Consider the following 15505-nt stretch of genomic DNA (forward strand, 5'->3'; position numbering starts at 1 on the left):
ATAAATATCTAGCTGAATAAATGTCTTGGGTTTGCATTTTAGATTTGTCTTTGATGGAGAAGAAATATCTGTTGCCAAATTACGTCTAACCTTTGATCTCAGAGAATTACTTTCTTATTAAATAAACTTTTTGATACTCATTAATTACAGGCTGGAAAAACTATACATAGATAGTTTGAAAAGAGAGAATGAAAAACAATGCCAAAACATATGCCAAATCTTAAAAGAAACTTGACATAAATATAGGATGGGAACCGATGCTGTCTAATTCATAATGTTTCATGCTTTCTGCTTTGAACATCAAAAGTGTTTGTTAGTTTGCTGTTGAGTAAACATATACCATAATGAAGAGAAAATGTTTGAAGCATAAATAATACTCAAAATGGCAAGAAAATTCCAGTGAATGCCTTGGACAATCAAGATTACTTGCACTAAATTTGGAGTGGAATCCCTCAAATGTTAATTAAATAAAGATCATATTTAATTCATTACTGATTTTATGAAACTTAGAGTCCAGACACAAAGCCCTGCAATTTCAAAAGGAGTAAGTTGTCATAAAAAGCTGTACAACTTGGCATGCAAATGATACATTTTTGTAATCATTTAATTTCTTTACTCTTGGTTTATTATCCAGAACAAGACAGCATCTGCAATTTTGATATTGTAAAGAAGTTAATTATTTTAGACATTCTGTCACTTCCAAATTGAAAGAAATCATTGCCTGCTTTCTGTTTTTCATCCTTGTTTGAACTAGTACAGAAGTGGATCCATGTAATAAAGGGCTTCATAAAAGATCTGTTAGTTATTCATTGTCAAGTTTATAATTTATTCTGCCATATAAATTCACTTCTACCCATTGTCTCAGTTTTTTCTCCCATAATCTATTCTAGTGTCTTAAAAGAAAATGCAATCAAATTGGCCTTCATGCAAGCAGAAATATGGTACTGAAAAATGTAACTGTTCAGTATCTAAGCTAGTGTCATAACCATTAGTAATCAACTCCATTTTCCTATTGTTGTTTCGATTTCCTTTACAGTCAAATCCCAGTCCTGTGTAAATTAATAACAAAATTTCCATTGATTTGTCTTAACTCCTATTAAACTCAACAGAGGTTGTTTTATTTCCTTTTGCCCTTGGTGCAGGGTTAGGAGTGTGAGTTCAAAAAGCGAATTTTGAAAGCTAACCTTCTGTAAGCATTGACCATTACAAGAGTGACTTAATTATGTGTAGATGTCAGAAACAGTTTGTCTGATCTCCTTCCCTGAGGAATGTGATGGGTGATTGATAGCATTTCTTCAAGGTAGACCAGGCAAGAGAACAGAAGAAATACAGATTCAGCAAAGCTGCAGCCATTCAGGTTCTACTGTGTTAATATTAATCTTTAAACCACAAAATAAAACAAGTGAAGAATATAGTTGTCAATGCTCCCAATTGCCAGGTGTTGAATTACGATGTTTCTGGCTCAGTCTCAATCTAGTACTGAAGAGCCCTGTGAATCAAATACCTATTTCTTAATCCCTTATCCTCACACCTGATCTTCTAACAGCTTGTATCTTTGGCAAGCAGACAGTGCAGCTGACTTTAGAAACATACAATGGTTTTGAAAGCAGACTTCAACATTAGAGCTGAACTACAGCTCCCAAGGTCCAGACATGGACAGCCCAAAGTCCTGCTGCAATTCCTACCTCCAAAAGGAGTTTGTATCCCATGGAGAGCCAAGGCAGGTTATTGTAATAAGTAAATCCATCTAAAAATCTACTGCAAAATTTTTTGTCCCAGCAGAAGCTGGATAGGCCAGAATTGTTAAAATTGTCTACAAAACCTTGTAAATATACTTTGCCAGGATTGTATTCCTCCTTTGAACTGAACAACATTAGTACTTTTAAATTTCTTTTGACCAGGATTGTGCTGCAGCAGCAGAAGGTTTTGGCTCAGTTTGAACTGCAGCAGCAAATTCGTCTGAAGTCTCTGAAACAGAAGCTTCTGGGATTGCATCACCTAGAAACTGAGTTGGAGAATCAGCTAAGGGTAAATCAGGGTAAAATGACTCATGGATCTGAAGCAGTCTGTTGCAAAACATCGGACAGGTTGTAAGGATCTCTTTGAAGTCCTAGTTGAAATCAGTGCTAAGATTCACCACTGTCTTCTAGGAAATGCTTCCCTGATGCTAGCCATATTGTTTCCTGTGTTTCTGCAGTGACATACATCTTTTTTGTCATGCCACATGTAGAATAACATAACCCAGAATCAAGCTGTGTTGTGTTAACTGACTTCTGGTTTATCCTTTCGTGCAGGAAGCAGAGCAGGACTTTGTGAGTGAGTTGGCTGTGCTGACCCGAGTTCCAGTGGCTGTGAAGAAGCAGCCTTCCAAAAGGAGCAAGCCAGCAGGTTCGTACAGTCCTGAACTGTTTAAAAAAACCCGCATCATTCAACATATCAGCATGTATTTTGCAATATAATACAGTGGAGTTTCAGGAGAGATTTTTTTGTCGATGCCATTTCCATAATCGGGATGTAGAAACATAAGGCAACTTTCCAAGGTCACCCAGCTCACCAGAGTAGCTGGGTGTCACCATTCCTCACTCCAGAGCAGTCCTTTGGCCAATAGATCTCATTGTGTCCACTGAGGTAGGCTTTGCCTTGCTCAAACAAAAATTATTTTTCTTGTCTTTATCATGTTTTCTAGAAATAACTCTGTTCACCTCAACTGCTAAGTCTTTGGGAGGACAGCAAAGCTGAATCACCCAGCTTTCATTCTCATGGTAGAATGGAAGAATCACCTTCCCACACACATGCTCAAAAGTTAAAATATTACTGAATCAGGAAACTTGAAATATTTATATGAATTTACTGCAGTTTTAACAAATTAGACTAATCATTATTCAAGAGATACTTAGGGACAAATTGTCAGAATAGCAGCTGTGTTTCCTGATCCCCATTTGGAGTAGAGCGTGCAAATTCTCATCCTGTGAACCATGCAATCCTTCTGTCATTATCAGAATGAAACATTTGGCATTACGTCTGAAAGGTGCTGAAAGCTGAGATTGGGCGTCCAAAAGGGAAAAGCAGATTATTCACTTGGACATTTATGAAGTCTGTCTCCCCCGTCAGTTGTTTCTCAAGCATGCAGAGCTGTTTGCCCTGGTAGGCACTGTGACCCCAGGGACACACATGGAAGCTTAGCTCAGGGCCCTAAAACCAGTGACTTTTTAACATCAGATTGTTCTGATTCAAATCACATAAGATTATGAATGGGCTTTTACTCTGTTTGCTGGTAGTAAAAAGCCATTTTTAATTGCTTGCGAAGAAAATATATGATAGGGCTTTCAACTGTTGCATTTCATGGAAACTAGTGTCCAGCAAGTGTGAAAGTTCAAGGTCTGCTCTGTGAGAACTAACCAATGGTAAAAACCCCAATATGCTAGGCTAATGTAAAGTGGGATGATGTCCTTGAAATAATAACATGTATGAAGCAGAGTGTACGTTTTTGCTTTAGGTTGATCAAAACCAAACAATCTGTACTGTGATTCTTTTTTTTTTTTTTATCCACATATATTTGACAATTCAGGGGAAAAAACAAACTCGGAAAGGAAGACCTTTCAGTCACCAGAATCAGCAGACAAAGATGATTCTCATGAGAATATTCAAGAGCTCCCTGGACTGACTTCTGGCTTATGCAGGTACAGTAGAGGCTAAAAGACTGGTATGTGAAAAGCTATAAAAAGGAGTACAAAATCTACTTCATAAGCAGGTGTGTCCATCGAACCCAAACTATGATGCCTACACTAGCTGAGCTTCTTCCTTAATGTAGGAAAATCATCTGAGTTTGCTTGTCTGTGCTGCTGTGTATTTAATAAATAACTTGATTTTTAGGTAGAGAAATGAGAAATACTGTTTCCAAATTTCCTTTAATTATTTTTTTTAAAACCTGAGTCACAGACTGTATAAATCAGCAGAGACAAGTGAATCCAATGGAACTAGGCTGACATGTAGCAACCAAAATATGGTCTGTGGTATTTAGGCTTTCAACTTCCACCTTTATTTCAGGAACAAAGGCAAGCGCCAGTCTTTGGCTGATGAGGGTAGCAGCTCTAACAATGATTTTCTTGATAGATGTTTCAGTTGGCTTATGCTGGGGTGCTAACTAGAGAAGAAATGGCTACAAACCTGAAAGATGCCAGCTGATTACTACGGGCAGATCAAACCAGCCAGCTGGTCGCTGGGGCTTGATATATTGAGCAGAGAAAATCCTGTTGACAGGCAAAGCAAACAGTTGGTTCTCAGGAGCCACAGGCCTTTGGGGAAAAGTATTTATCCCCTGAGTGACCTCAGCCTGGGACTGACTTGAGGAGATGGCTCCTTTCCCTGATGGCATCAACCCTTTTCACACACTCCTTTCCCACAGCCAGCAAGGGATACGTATATAGGGAACAGGGACCCAACAAAGGAACGTTTATCTTTATGCAACTTTGTTTTGGCAGCCTCAACAGAGGCAGCTGAAACCAGTGAGTGCAGGAGTTATAGCAAGCGCCTTTCTTCTCTTACAAAAATTAATTTAGTTTAAGAGAGAAGTGTAGCATTTTAAACCCTCTGTCTACAATTTTTTGGTTTTTGTTTTTTGGTTTTTTTTGTTCTTTATTTCTTTCAGAGACAGGTTACAGAGTCCACATAAAGGGGAAACTGAACTAAGGAAAAACTCAAAGTTGCTGAAAAAAAGAGCCAACAGGTAGTAAAAGCATTTATATGAGCTGTCTGAACATGGTACCAAAGCCCGCTTCTGGGGAATCTCAGCAGGTATAAATACTTACTGAGCTGCTTTACTGAGGAACAACGGGGAACATCAATAACAACAGAAATCATCTTCAGCTACAGACCAAGAATCAATCCCGACTTCCTTTAGCAGTCAATAAAACATTCCCACTTGGTTTTGGTAAGGGGGAGCAGGGAAGTCTTTAATATAAACCCTTCCAGATTATTTGTGGAATGTGGAGGGGAGTTAGTTTTAGATTAGGATTGTACCTGAGGAAAGTGCGCTTGTAGAACAGATCCACACTAGGCTGGTTGCGCAGGTACCCGGTGCGTCTCAGTAAGGCTTCATTACAACAGTGATGTACCATTTGCTTTTGAGCTGTAGATGCAGTAGTCCTAATATTTTGTGATTGCTGCTTTGGACTAACAAAAATAGACAGGAATGTAAACAGTATGTAAACCAACTTCAGATGGTATTGGTACATCAAAAGATGACCTTTGGTCTCTCTTTTGTTACGTTTTAGTGCTTCCAAGGCTGTTGTATGCTTTTTAAAAATTTGTACAAAGATAATTATAAATCTGTTTCTTTGCATTTGTCTCAGATGTCAAATTATTATTTTTTGGAAGAATGAGACAAAACCAGTTTACTGTTTCATTTTTTATACTCTAGTCCTCTTCCTTAAGGACACTTTTTTGTTTCCAGCATAGTTTGTTATGCTCATTATGTTTCCTGTGAGAATTCTTGTTATGCAAAGCAGCTAGTTCTTACTGGCTGTACAGAACACCTGTATAGTGTAATAAATTGCCCCACTTAAGCAATCTTACAGCTTTCATGAAATTAAAATTTTCTGCCTTTTAAAAATTAACATACATTTGCTAATGAAAAGGTTGTCCTTTGGTGCTTGATGGAAAAATAGTACGTCAGTTTTGCAGTTAACCTCAGATAAAAGTGCTGACACACAAATGACTTTACCAGGCGTGTTACACGCAATTGTTAATGGTTAATTTTCACCTCAATCATTGTAAAAATTTTTTTTATTATAAATTGTACAACTTCAAGCATTTGATTCGGGTATTTCAGTACTTGGGATCTATGGTCTCTCTGCCTTCCTGATCTGGGCATTTTAGTTGCTGCTTATTCGGTTTCTTTTAAACGGATGCAGCCTGTTTACCTCAGTTTGAACATCTTAATCCTGCAGCGCGCTCTGTGTAGGTGGCAAGAAGAAAGATTTTAATACGGGGGTTGGTGATGTTTTAAACCACACAGCGCAGCAGTTAGGATGCAGCGTATCCACCCAAGCAGGATCTCTATAATCACCTGAGTGGGGTCTCTAATGAATTAGCCGAGCCGGGTCGCTAACCTCCGGAGCAGGTCCCCGGGCTGCCCTGCGGCTCCCGTGGCTGCGCGGGGCTGGCAGGGCTTTCTCCGGCCGTTGGTGCGGAGCGGCTCCGACGGCCCCAAAGGCAGGGCAGCAGCGCCCTCTCCTGGGCAGCTGGCGGCTTTTCACCCCCCTGCTCGTGGGGGTGGTGGGCCGGGAACAGCTAGGAGGAGCCGGGGAGGGTGCGGGCACTTCCCTGCGGAATTTCTACAAAAGGCCGTTTCCTTTCTTCTCTCACAGGCACGTTAGCTTCCTGGTAAAACACCCACTACTCTCGCCCCTGTTACTGACTTCTCAGTCTCCTTGAGTAACTCCAGGGGTCCACTCTCCTGTTTAAAGACACGTGCAGATTTTGTGCTTAGTATGGCACTTGCCATCACTCCCTGCCAGCGGGGCAGATGCTGAACAAGGCAGTTTCATTAGACCAAGAAACAAGTGTAGCAAATGCCAAGCTAAGCTCACAACAGTTGGCTTTCAGTTAAGCACTGTTCAACTTTTATGTTAGGTTATAGATTAGATTGGATAAGACCTTTAAGATCATCAAGTCGAATCATTAACCCAGCATTGCCAACTCCACCACTAAACAATGTCCCTAAGCACCACATCTACACATCTTTTAAATACCTCCAAGGATGGTGATTCAACCACTTCCCTGAGCAGCCTATTCCAATGCTTGATAACCCTTTCAGTGAAGAATTTTTTTCTAATATCCAATGTAACCCTCCCCTGGCATTATGTTATGTTGTTACATTGGTATATTTTTCAACTTTAACCATGGTGGCAGTATCTGTATCCTGCTCCTGGCATAGTCATTGCAGAGTGGGGATTTTTTACCTCTGGCCCCTCAGTTCAGTTTAAATGCATGTGTCTGCTTATTTCTGAGCCAACACAGAACAGTACAGAGACCGAGATTTTTTTCCTGATGCTGTAAAATACTTTATCACCAGCCGGATGAGCACAGCTTATTGCAATAGTCACAAGTTCCAGCACAGACACACCAGTTGCCCATCAGGAAGAAAAAATTCTTTGCCATGAAACAGGTGAATCGCTGGAACGGGTAATTCAGAGAGAATGCAGAACATCCGTCCTTGGAGACTTACAACTGGACAACATCCTGATTAACCCAACTTTGAAGTTAGCCCCTTTTATTTTGGGAGGGGCTGGACCCCTTCCAATCTAAATCTTTCCATGATTCTAATATTCCTTCCTGCTGATTTATTACTGAAATGTTTGGTGCTTCTTTCCCATACCTCTGTATCTTACCTGTGTTTTAAGTGATGGTAGAAGTTGCTCGCAAGACAGGGATTGTGCCTAGAGAATCCCTGGGAGATAAACTGCTGAACAGTTTTGCCAGCTGAGAGCAGTCTCCAGCATAGAGATGTCAGATGAGGGAAAATGGGATACCTAGGCACCAGTCACGGCTCCAAAGACTCGCTTTATAGTGTAAATCTCTAAAGCACCCTCTCTTTAGTTTATTCTGGAGGGACTGACAGGGAGCTTTGATCATCCTTTACAGGTACATATCTAAAACACTTGCTGCAGAAATTTAGGGAGAAAATGCATGCCTTTTTTCTCCTTTTTTAAACTTCAAGGGCAGCAAGTTACTACAGCAGTTTATGATTGTGCTCAACCTCATTCACAGCTTTTTGACAAGGGCATATATCAAACAAACTGTAAGCATAGTGTTAAGAGTTGTTCAGTGCATTGTATATCATGCAAGAATCAAAATAGCCCACAATAGTCTCTCTGCTGTAGCAGAATGTGGAAAGCCTTATACTGCCGAAGTCTGCTGAGAGGTGGCCTGGACCACATGAAGAGGTATGCAACTTAATGAAATTGTACTTGGGACATTCAGGCTGGTGCCTATTAAAACTGCAGCATGGGCAGCTTCCTGATGTAAGCAAGCACTCCTAAGGCACACATGAAGATCTTTTGATCAGCCCATGCACATAGGAACCGAATACTGGGGCAAGCACCAGATTAGCACCTTCACTTTCTCCATCATGGCATCTACAACAGTCTTTGGGAGCTATACTCACACCCAGAGATCATCATCTACAACAGTTCTGTTGTGTTTCTTCCATGCGTTCAGCAGAGACTATGGAGGGATTCATGTGCAGCTGCCCAGCCTGCCCTGTGCTGTCTGGGAGCTGCCTCTGCGCTGGAAGGGCTCCTGGTCTGGGCACCATCACAGCTGCGGCCACTGCTGCACTGCAGAGCATCGGGGAGGGGGCAAGAGGCTGGCTCTGCTAGCTGAAGACTTCCAGAAACAGCATTGCAGTCACTGAAGCATTAGCAGTCGGCTTGCTTCCAGTTGTGAGGAAGAAGCTGCTAAGCTTTTTAAAGTAGTATCTTATGACTATGTATTTAAAAGTAGCCTTGCACGTACAGTTCACAGTGGTAGAAAATTACAGAATAGGCAGTTGGGGAGGGGGGCTGAGACCTGACGATCCCTATCACTGCAAATATTTGGTTGGTTACATGATACCCGACAGTATCCCAAACTCTGCATTTTTGCTGTGTTGTAAGATATTATTCCCTCTCCTATACACAATTTATTTTCAGTTGAATACCCCTCACTCACCACTGAAATACATGCAGAAAGCTTATGTGAATTTCACAACAATCACGATAAAAAAACTAACCTCACATCAGTTTGTTTAGATCACTGAGATTTAATACGGGCTAGGTCTAAATGGCAAGAATTAGCTGGTGCCAAGTAGACGAGCTTGACACTTTCTCATTGTGCATTAAGCTGTGCAACTCCTTGGTCTAGGAAGCCATAAATGCCAAGATTTTACTTGGGTTTAAAAGGGTGTTGGCAAATTCATGGCAAAAAATTTAACTGCCTGCTACGGAGTACAACGATGATGATGCTTCCCAAGAAATTACAAGGCACTGAAACTGAGGGAAACATTAGCATTGTATGTTTGCTTTTTTCTTCTGGCCTCACTTAAGCTTATGTTGTTGGTTACTGGAACCTAGAGCAGGTGGTCATCCGGCCTGGTCCAGTCTGTGTTTTTAGTTTTTAAGGTCAAAGATCAGCATATTGCTAAGAGAAACATGTAACGGCTGGCATAGCTGTCAGCTTTGCTACAGTCTGAGCATCATAATTAACAGGCTTTGCTACAAACACTAAAATTCAAACACGTAACTACAGTGCTCTGGTAGCAGATGAACTGGTCCAAACTATCACTTGGGAAACAATCCCTGGATGCAGCCTTCTCATCCACATCACTTGATTGACAAAGCTAGTTCTTACACTGGTCATAGGGACAAATTTTAAGAGGTCTGCAGTTGCCAATAGGGAAGAGCCAGTTTTACATCATTATCAGGTATTAAAAGGACATAGCCCTGCTGCAAATTTTTTGAAGCTTGATGATTCAAAAAGCATGAAAGCTTTGCACTGCTTGCTTCTTGCAGCTAACAGCAGCTCCTGATCCACAGTTTACACCATCTCACAGCTTGGTGCTCCTACAAGGGAACAAGCTCAAATACAGTTTCCGATTCTGCAGATGTACTCAGAATCACCAGCTAATGCACATTTTATTCTTTTATTTTTTTAAGGACCCATTAGTGATGTAGGGACAGGGGCATGGCTGTGAAATAGACCTCCAGGTGGGAAGAGAAGCACCACATACCTTGCTTTGTTTAAAGCCCCCCTGAGCAATCTCTCTGGTAGCGTATCACGATGATCCAGGTGAGGCATCCGTCACCTCACCTGGTGACCATGCAGTAAGGTACCTGTGCTCCAGAAAAATGCTGCTTGAATGACATCCAGGTAGTATTGCATGTCCTGAGCGGGGAGACCCAGGCACAGCACAGGGTCCTTGGGCTTCCTGCAGCCCTCGCAGCAGCAGCAGTCAGGCTGCGGGGGCTTATGAACATCATGAGCACACTGGCATAGTTCTCCTTGGAGGAACAGCAGTTACATTGACCTGACATGCACAGTCTTGTTCACAGAAGCACTGAACCACAAAGTGCCTCACAAACACCCACACGTGTATTTATTCATGGACACATCACCACGAAAGTATAAATGCATGTTAACAGCAGTGGGTCTTGACACGCTTGTAGACAAAAGGTTCTTTGCTTTAGGATCCTGTTGAGCTTGTAGGAAAAGTGGAATCCGTCAATGCTAGTTACACAACAGTCATTTCTGTCACCTCAGGTTTGACCAGCCTCACAGATGGAGTCGTTTTCCTTGGTGAGCAACCACTGCTACTTGCACAAACACACACAAGAAAAATCGCTAAGGAAATTGTAACCAGCAGTTCCAAAATTTTCAGACTATGGCAAGTTTGCCTCAGTTTCACAAACCGGCTTTATTTCTATTGCCAGAACTGATGCTGGCTCTCTCAGCGCTCATAACGGGTTGGAACAGGACAGCAGAGATGGATACTTGGCATTTCAGGATTGTCCTACCTCCTAGGCTGTGGGTTATTCCAGGGCAGGTTGTCCTCAGGCTTCTCTGCTAGTGTTATTTTACATCATACAAAAATCCTGACCCACTGAGTGAGCAAATTATTTTACTTCATGTCATATAAAATACCTGAACCACCAAATAAGCGAAGAAGCCTAGGGATGAGGGCACTCTCCAAGCAGTAGGAAACACTGATTTGAATCCTTAGCAAAAGGTATTGTTCATGAAAAGCTTTATTTGTCTCTTTAATTTGGGAGCAGTCAGTTCAGTTCACTGCAGGCTGAATTGCAGTGATTCTTTACTGGTTCAAATCAAAGCAAAAAGAAAAGCTGGCTCTTCAGACCTGGTTTTCAGACCAAGCTGACCAACATGGGGTTTTCCAGGGTACCGGTTCCTTTCCCGGGCAAGCTGGAGCTGACAGCATACTGACTCCAGAATGAGATGACGGGCTTCATGTAGGCTGCTTTCCAAAACTATATTTTTGTATGCCTCGTGCACCTGGCGTGCACCACATGCCCTGTGCCAACAGAATTTATTCCTGCACAGAAGGGATGGATAGGAGCTAAGGGGTGAAGCATCACAGCTAGAGAAAACCATTCCGCAGCACCACCACGCTGCTATAAGGCCTATCCTGGTGCAGCTTTGTAGGGCAGACAAGGGCGAAGTGGCACAAGGCACAGGGAGGTATTTTGCTGACCTACTTCACAGCACCCCACGCCTCCCACATCTGCGACGCAATCAGACAAGGAAAAAACAATGGAAAAGGGTTTTTAACATAGCTTGTGAGTCAGAAAGACAAGGAGAAAGCATTTCCTTCACTCTCACAGACAGAATTCAAGCCTGCTTTCCTCACCTTACCTGCAGCAATGTTGTCTTCGTGCCATCCCTACACGCTATCCCAGTTAAGTCAGCAGAGAAAACCAGTATTGAAGTCAAATACAGCTTAGGCCAAACTGGGGCACTGCAGACTGGCTCTCTGTTTACCACAGATGAAGATGATGGCAATCAATTACCATTTAAAGCCAATCAGATGCAGACCTCAAGGTCTTGAGAGAAAGCTAATTTAGGTCTCATTTAGCCAAAACTGAGGCAGCTGCAATGTCAACCACTGTCACATCAGTAGCACGTCACGTTGTTACCATCAGCTCTATTTAATAAAGGCAGATTATGGCATGCTATAGTAAGCATATGCAGATATCTATACATTTAACACCCCCTGTGATCTAAGGAGGTTCTTTCTTTCACACGTCAACCTAAAGACAATGTCTCTGGAGTTTCTCCATTCTAAATTTTCAATCATTGAGCAACAGCATTGGAAAGCAGAGGAAGACGCTTACCCATCAATTCATTTCCTTTATTTCACAAGCTTTGAATTCAGAAATTGAACCATGACTAGTAGATCTTGATACGGTAGAGTAAGTAAAAATGCATGTGATTACAAAGGAAAAACTTTGTACAAAAAACTTTAAAAATCCGACAGCAACTTGGATTATTTGTAAGTACCAAAAATCTCATGCAGAAGGAGAGCACTACTGCCCAGGTGGAGAAATCCCTGCAGGGGTGGCAATGGCACTGGTATGTATAAATTATGTCTCTGTCTAAAATGGAAACAAGAAGGACACAGACTTGGAACGTACCGAGTGGGAACAGACAGGTGCTACAGAGACCATTTGTCATTACGTGTCCTGATAATTTTCTGTGTCTGAGAGAAGTGCTTCTTGGGTTTATAATAAATTAAAGATGAAACAGAAGCTGCCTATACTACTCTACTGCATACTTTCAAGATGGCCATTTTCTTCCTTCATAAGTGTTTTTGGTGGTGTTTCTCAAATAGGGAAATTAATCTTGGCATTGTGTCTAGTCAATTGTTGGCAACGTGTTCTAAAGGGACTCACTCACAGAATGCAACTTGCATAAGTAACTCAGTAACATGCATTAACTACTCTAATACAGCGAAAGGATGCAAAGGAACCATCATTCAGTTACGAGACGAAGCTAAAACCTGTAGTCACTAAAGGGGCAATGGAAGCACCATGCTTTAAGGTGACTATGGCATGAAAGCACAATTGTGAGGCAAGTAGTTCCAAGCAAACACACCACACTATTATCACCTCTTCCTATACAAAAAAAAAAAAAAAAAGAAAAAAAAAGAAAAAAAAAAGACATTTCTGTTTTTATTTCCATTAGTACCAAATAAAACTGTGGGTTTGATACACAGATACTGAAGGGAACAGACAGTATTCCCATGAGCCTTCATCCTTGTGTTTCTTGTCCATCACCATTTTTCAGCCAAGACTGGTAATATTAGAGCGGCCACCCGGAGGTGCCACGATGCGGTGGCCAGTACGGCGGGGGTTGTTGTCATCTATCTGAGCTCCTGCAACAACAGAAAATTAGTTAACAAAGCTACCAGAAGGAATAAACCACGAGCAGTGAGATTTTACATGCCTAGTTATAGCTATGCTCCCCTCAAACAGCGATCAGCTGGTTTCTCTTGACTCAAGTGCCAAGCAGATCTCCAACACACATTTCTGTGCCTACCTGCAGTTGTCTTCAATAAAAAGTGTAGGATTCAATGTTTGGGATCTGATTGATGCTCACCCTGCATAGGGAATTGTTTTCCAGTGACTTGAAGAAAAGCCCAGGCAGGGACGACAGCCTACAGACTAGATTCCCTTACTGAGATCAGACCCTGACAGAAATTATTACCGTTATAACTACAAAAAAATCCCAAAACCTGTATGTATGTGCAAAGTGGATTTTTCAGACCTGCCCCACTGATTTAGAATACCTGTTCCTACTGTGTCCGTGGGTCAACAGTACAGTAAATCTGATGTTAGCAATCATAAATCCATGAGGAAAGGAGCACTGAGCTGATGTAAACTCACACCCACTTCAAACTGCATTTTAAAATGTTGAAAGGTTAAACAATGTGACAGCAAGCTTGCTGCCAGGCCAAATATTGTCTGATCACACTCAAGCTTCCTAATGGCAAACTACCGTAAAAGCACAGGATCATTTTAAATGCTACCGCAGTCTCTGGCTCTGCTTCATTTCATACGAACGCAGCAATGTGTTTGCCTAATTTGCATAAAATTTGTACCACTAAATGCCTTGGTAGTACCCAGATCCAGCAGTAGACTGTGAAACCACAGCTTCAGATGCCTATGTGCGCTTGTTATTATTAGAGGTCAAATTTCTAAGCACTTTTTTTTGCTTTATATAGCTTTACCTGTCTGTATATGCTCACCATGGCCCCAGGTGTACGGGCAAAAATATACTGCGACTCACTAGAAGGGTTTTTAAACTATTTGTTCTCCTTGGGCTTTCTTCCAGAAGTTTCATTTAGTTTCTAAAGACAGAATCTGTCAGGGAGGAAAGCTCCACCACTGGCTCCCAAAGGGGAGAAAATCCAGTGACTTTCCTAACATCATAAGGAGCCACTTATTTACCAATTGGGCCGTAGACTTTTGAAGGGTAAGGATTTGACACACTTTTAAATGACTTCAGATGACAAGAATTATTTCCAACAACCCCCAAGGATGATTTTCCAGTCTATTTCTTATGTACCATGGAAAATCTTTTGGGCACCAAGAGCAAAGAGGACAAGAAATACTCTGATTTGCATATGAACAGCTTCTGCACATGCTTTGCCTGCCACAGGACAGTTGAGGTTTCCATGTCTAGCAGTCTCTGGTGATGCAGCAAGAAATAAATCTGAGATGTGTGAGCCACATGGGTTGTACCAGACCCAAGTCCCGTCAGCTGCACATACCACCAAGGGGCCTCAGCCACATCAGCCAGAGACCTCCACTAACTGTAATGGGCCAGGGAAGTAACATTAAAAGATTGCAGGCAGAGAAGAATTTTAGACTGCAAACATTCTGGATATTGGGCAATGCGTAAAATATTACTAGGGAAAGAATGTATAAAAACATATATGTACACATACATATATATATATGTAAGTATATGCATGTATGTGAGTATATGTAATCCTTTCATAGGCGATTAAAGAAGTATTTATAATTGAAATTTATCACAAATAATCCATAGTCATGGCTTTATAACATTTCTGTTGAGTCAGGCTGACTTACCTGATAAGCTAAAATTGGATTGATGGAGGTTTCTGATTGGTGGGGGCTGGTTTTTGGCAGGGGAGGATTTAGTTGAGGGTGCAGGAGTTGCATATTTTGGCGTAGCTGGGATTTCATACACAGGGCCATCATACATTCCTCTGGCGACTCCTTGCAGTCCTCCCACCTAGATCAAGAGGAGAATAAAAATGTAGACACTGAATGCTCTGATAACGCTCCCTAACGACACTCCTGCCTAAATGCCGAGACCACTGAGCACAGAGCTATATTCAGCATTAGCTGAATTAAAAACACATCTACACTCTCATCAAAGCTACAATCTGCTTTACATACAAAGGAAATTATAAAACTACCTCCCTGCATTTGTAAGAGAGAGATCCCGATTAGGCTTCCCTCACAGTCAATGGGGAGAAATGGGATTCAAAAGAACAAGTCTGACCAAAGATGTTTATTTTAAGTAAGATCAGCCACCACCACCTCTTCTCCCTCCACCCAGAGGCTGTTCAGCAGGGTGGGTTCAGCTGCTGAATCCCACTCGGGTTGTTACAAGACCAATACTCACTATACTGATTGCAGCAGTTTCACTCCTGCCTGTATTTTCTCTGCCCCTCCCCTTCAGAAGTCTCATTATTTTTACCAGAGATCATTGAAAAGCGGTGGCAATTTTTTAAATTAAAACTTCGAAAGTTTCCACTTCTTGCCATCAACTAGAAAAGCAATTATATGCTAGACTGTGGCATGGGACCCCTTCTTTCATTATTTGTCAATGGGATATCTGTCATTTGAGCTCTGACTTCAGTCTGAGGTCTCTAGATTTTATCCCTGTACAGTTCCTACAATGAATATGAGAAAAGACA

At 41.6% G+C, this 15505-nt stretch overlaps 2 protein-coding genes across 11 annotated transcripts in view; one reads left to right on the forward strand and one right to left on the reverse strand.

The window, feature by feature from the left end:
- EVC (EvC ciliary complex subunit 1) overlaps positions 1-15505 on the forward strand; it is an 80903-nt gene that overhangs the window by 48884 nt on the left and 16514 nt on the right. For 6 of the 9 annotated variants that reach the window (XM_056337751.1, XM_056337797.1, XM_056337743.1 and 3 more), the window contains 3 exons: positions 1902-2028; positions 2295-2388; positions 3569-3680. In XM_056337751.1, the coding sequence (XP_056193726.1) occupies positions 1902-2028; positions 2295-2388; positions 3569-3680 (333 nt within the window). The other 3 variants (XM_056337760.1, XM_056337770.1, XM_056337779.1) reach the window with 2 other exon arrangements.
- The window catches only part of CRMP1 (collapsin response mediator protein 1), a 51566-nt gene continuing 47952 nt past the window's right edge, over positions 11892-15505 (reverse strand). For both annotated transcript variants that reach the window (XM_056337832.1, XM_056337840.1), the window contains exons 13-14: positions 14649-14814; positions 11892-12928 (exon numbers count right to left, since the gene is read on the reverse strand). In XM_056337832.1, the coding sequence (XP_056193807.1) occupies positions 12837-12928; positions 14649-14814 (258 nt within the window). In that variant the 3' untranslated portion in view covers positions 11892-12836. The remainder of the gene's footprint in view (positions 12929-14648; positions 14815-15505) is intronic.

This window comes from Falco biarmicus, chromosome 1 (genome assembly GCF_023638135.1).
Source record: "Falco biarmicus isolate bFalBia1 chromosome 1, bFalBia1.pri, whole genome shotgun sequence".
Lineage (NCBI taxonomy): Eukaryota > Metazoa > Chordata > Aves > Falconiformes > Falconidae > Falco > Falco biarmicus.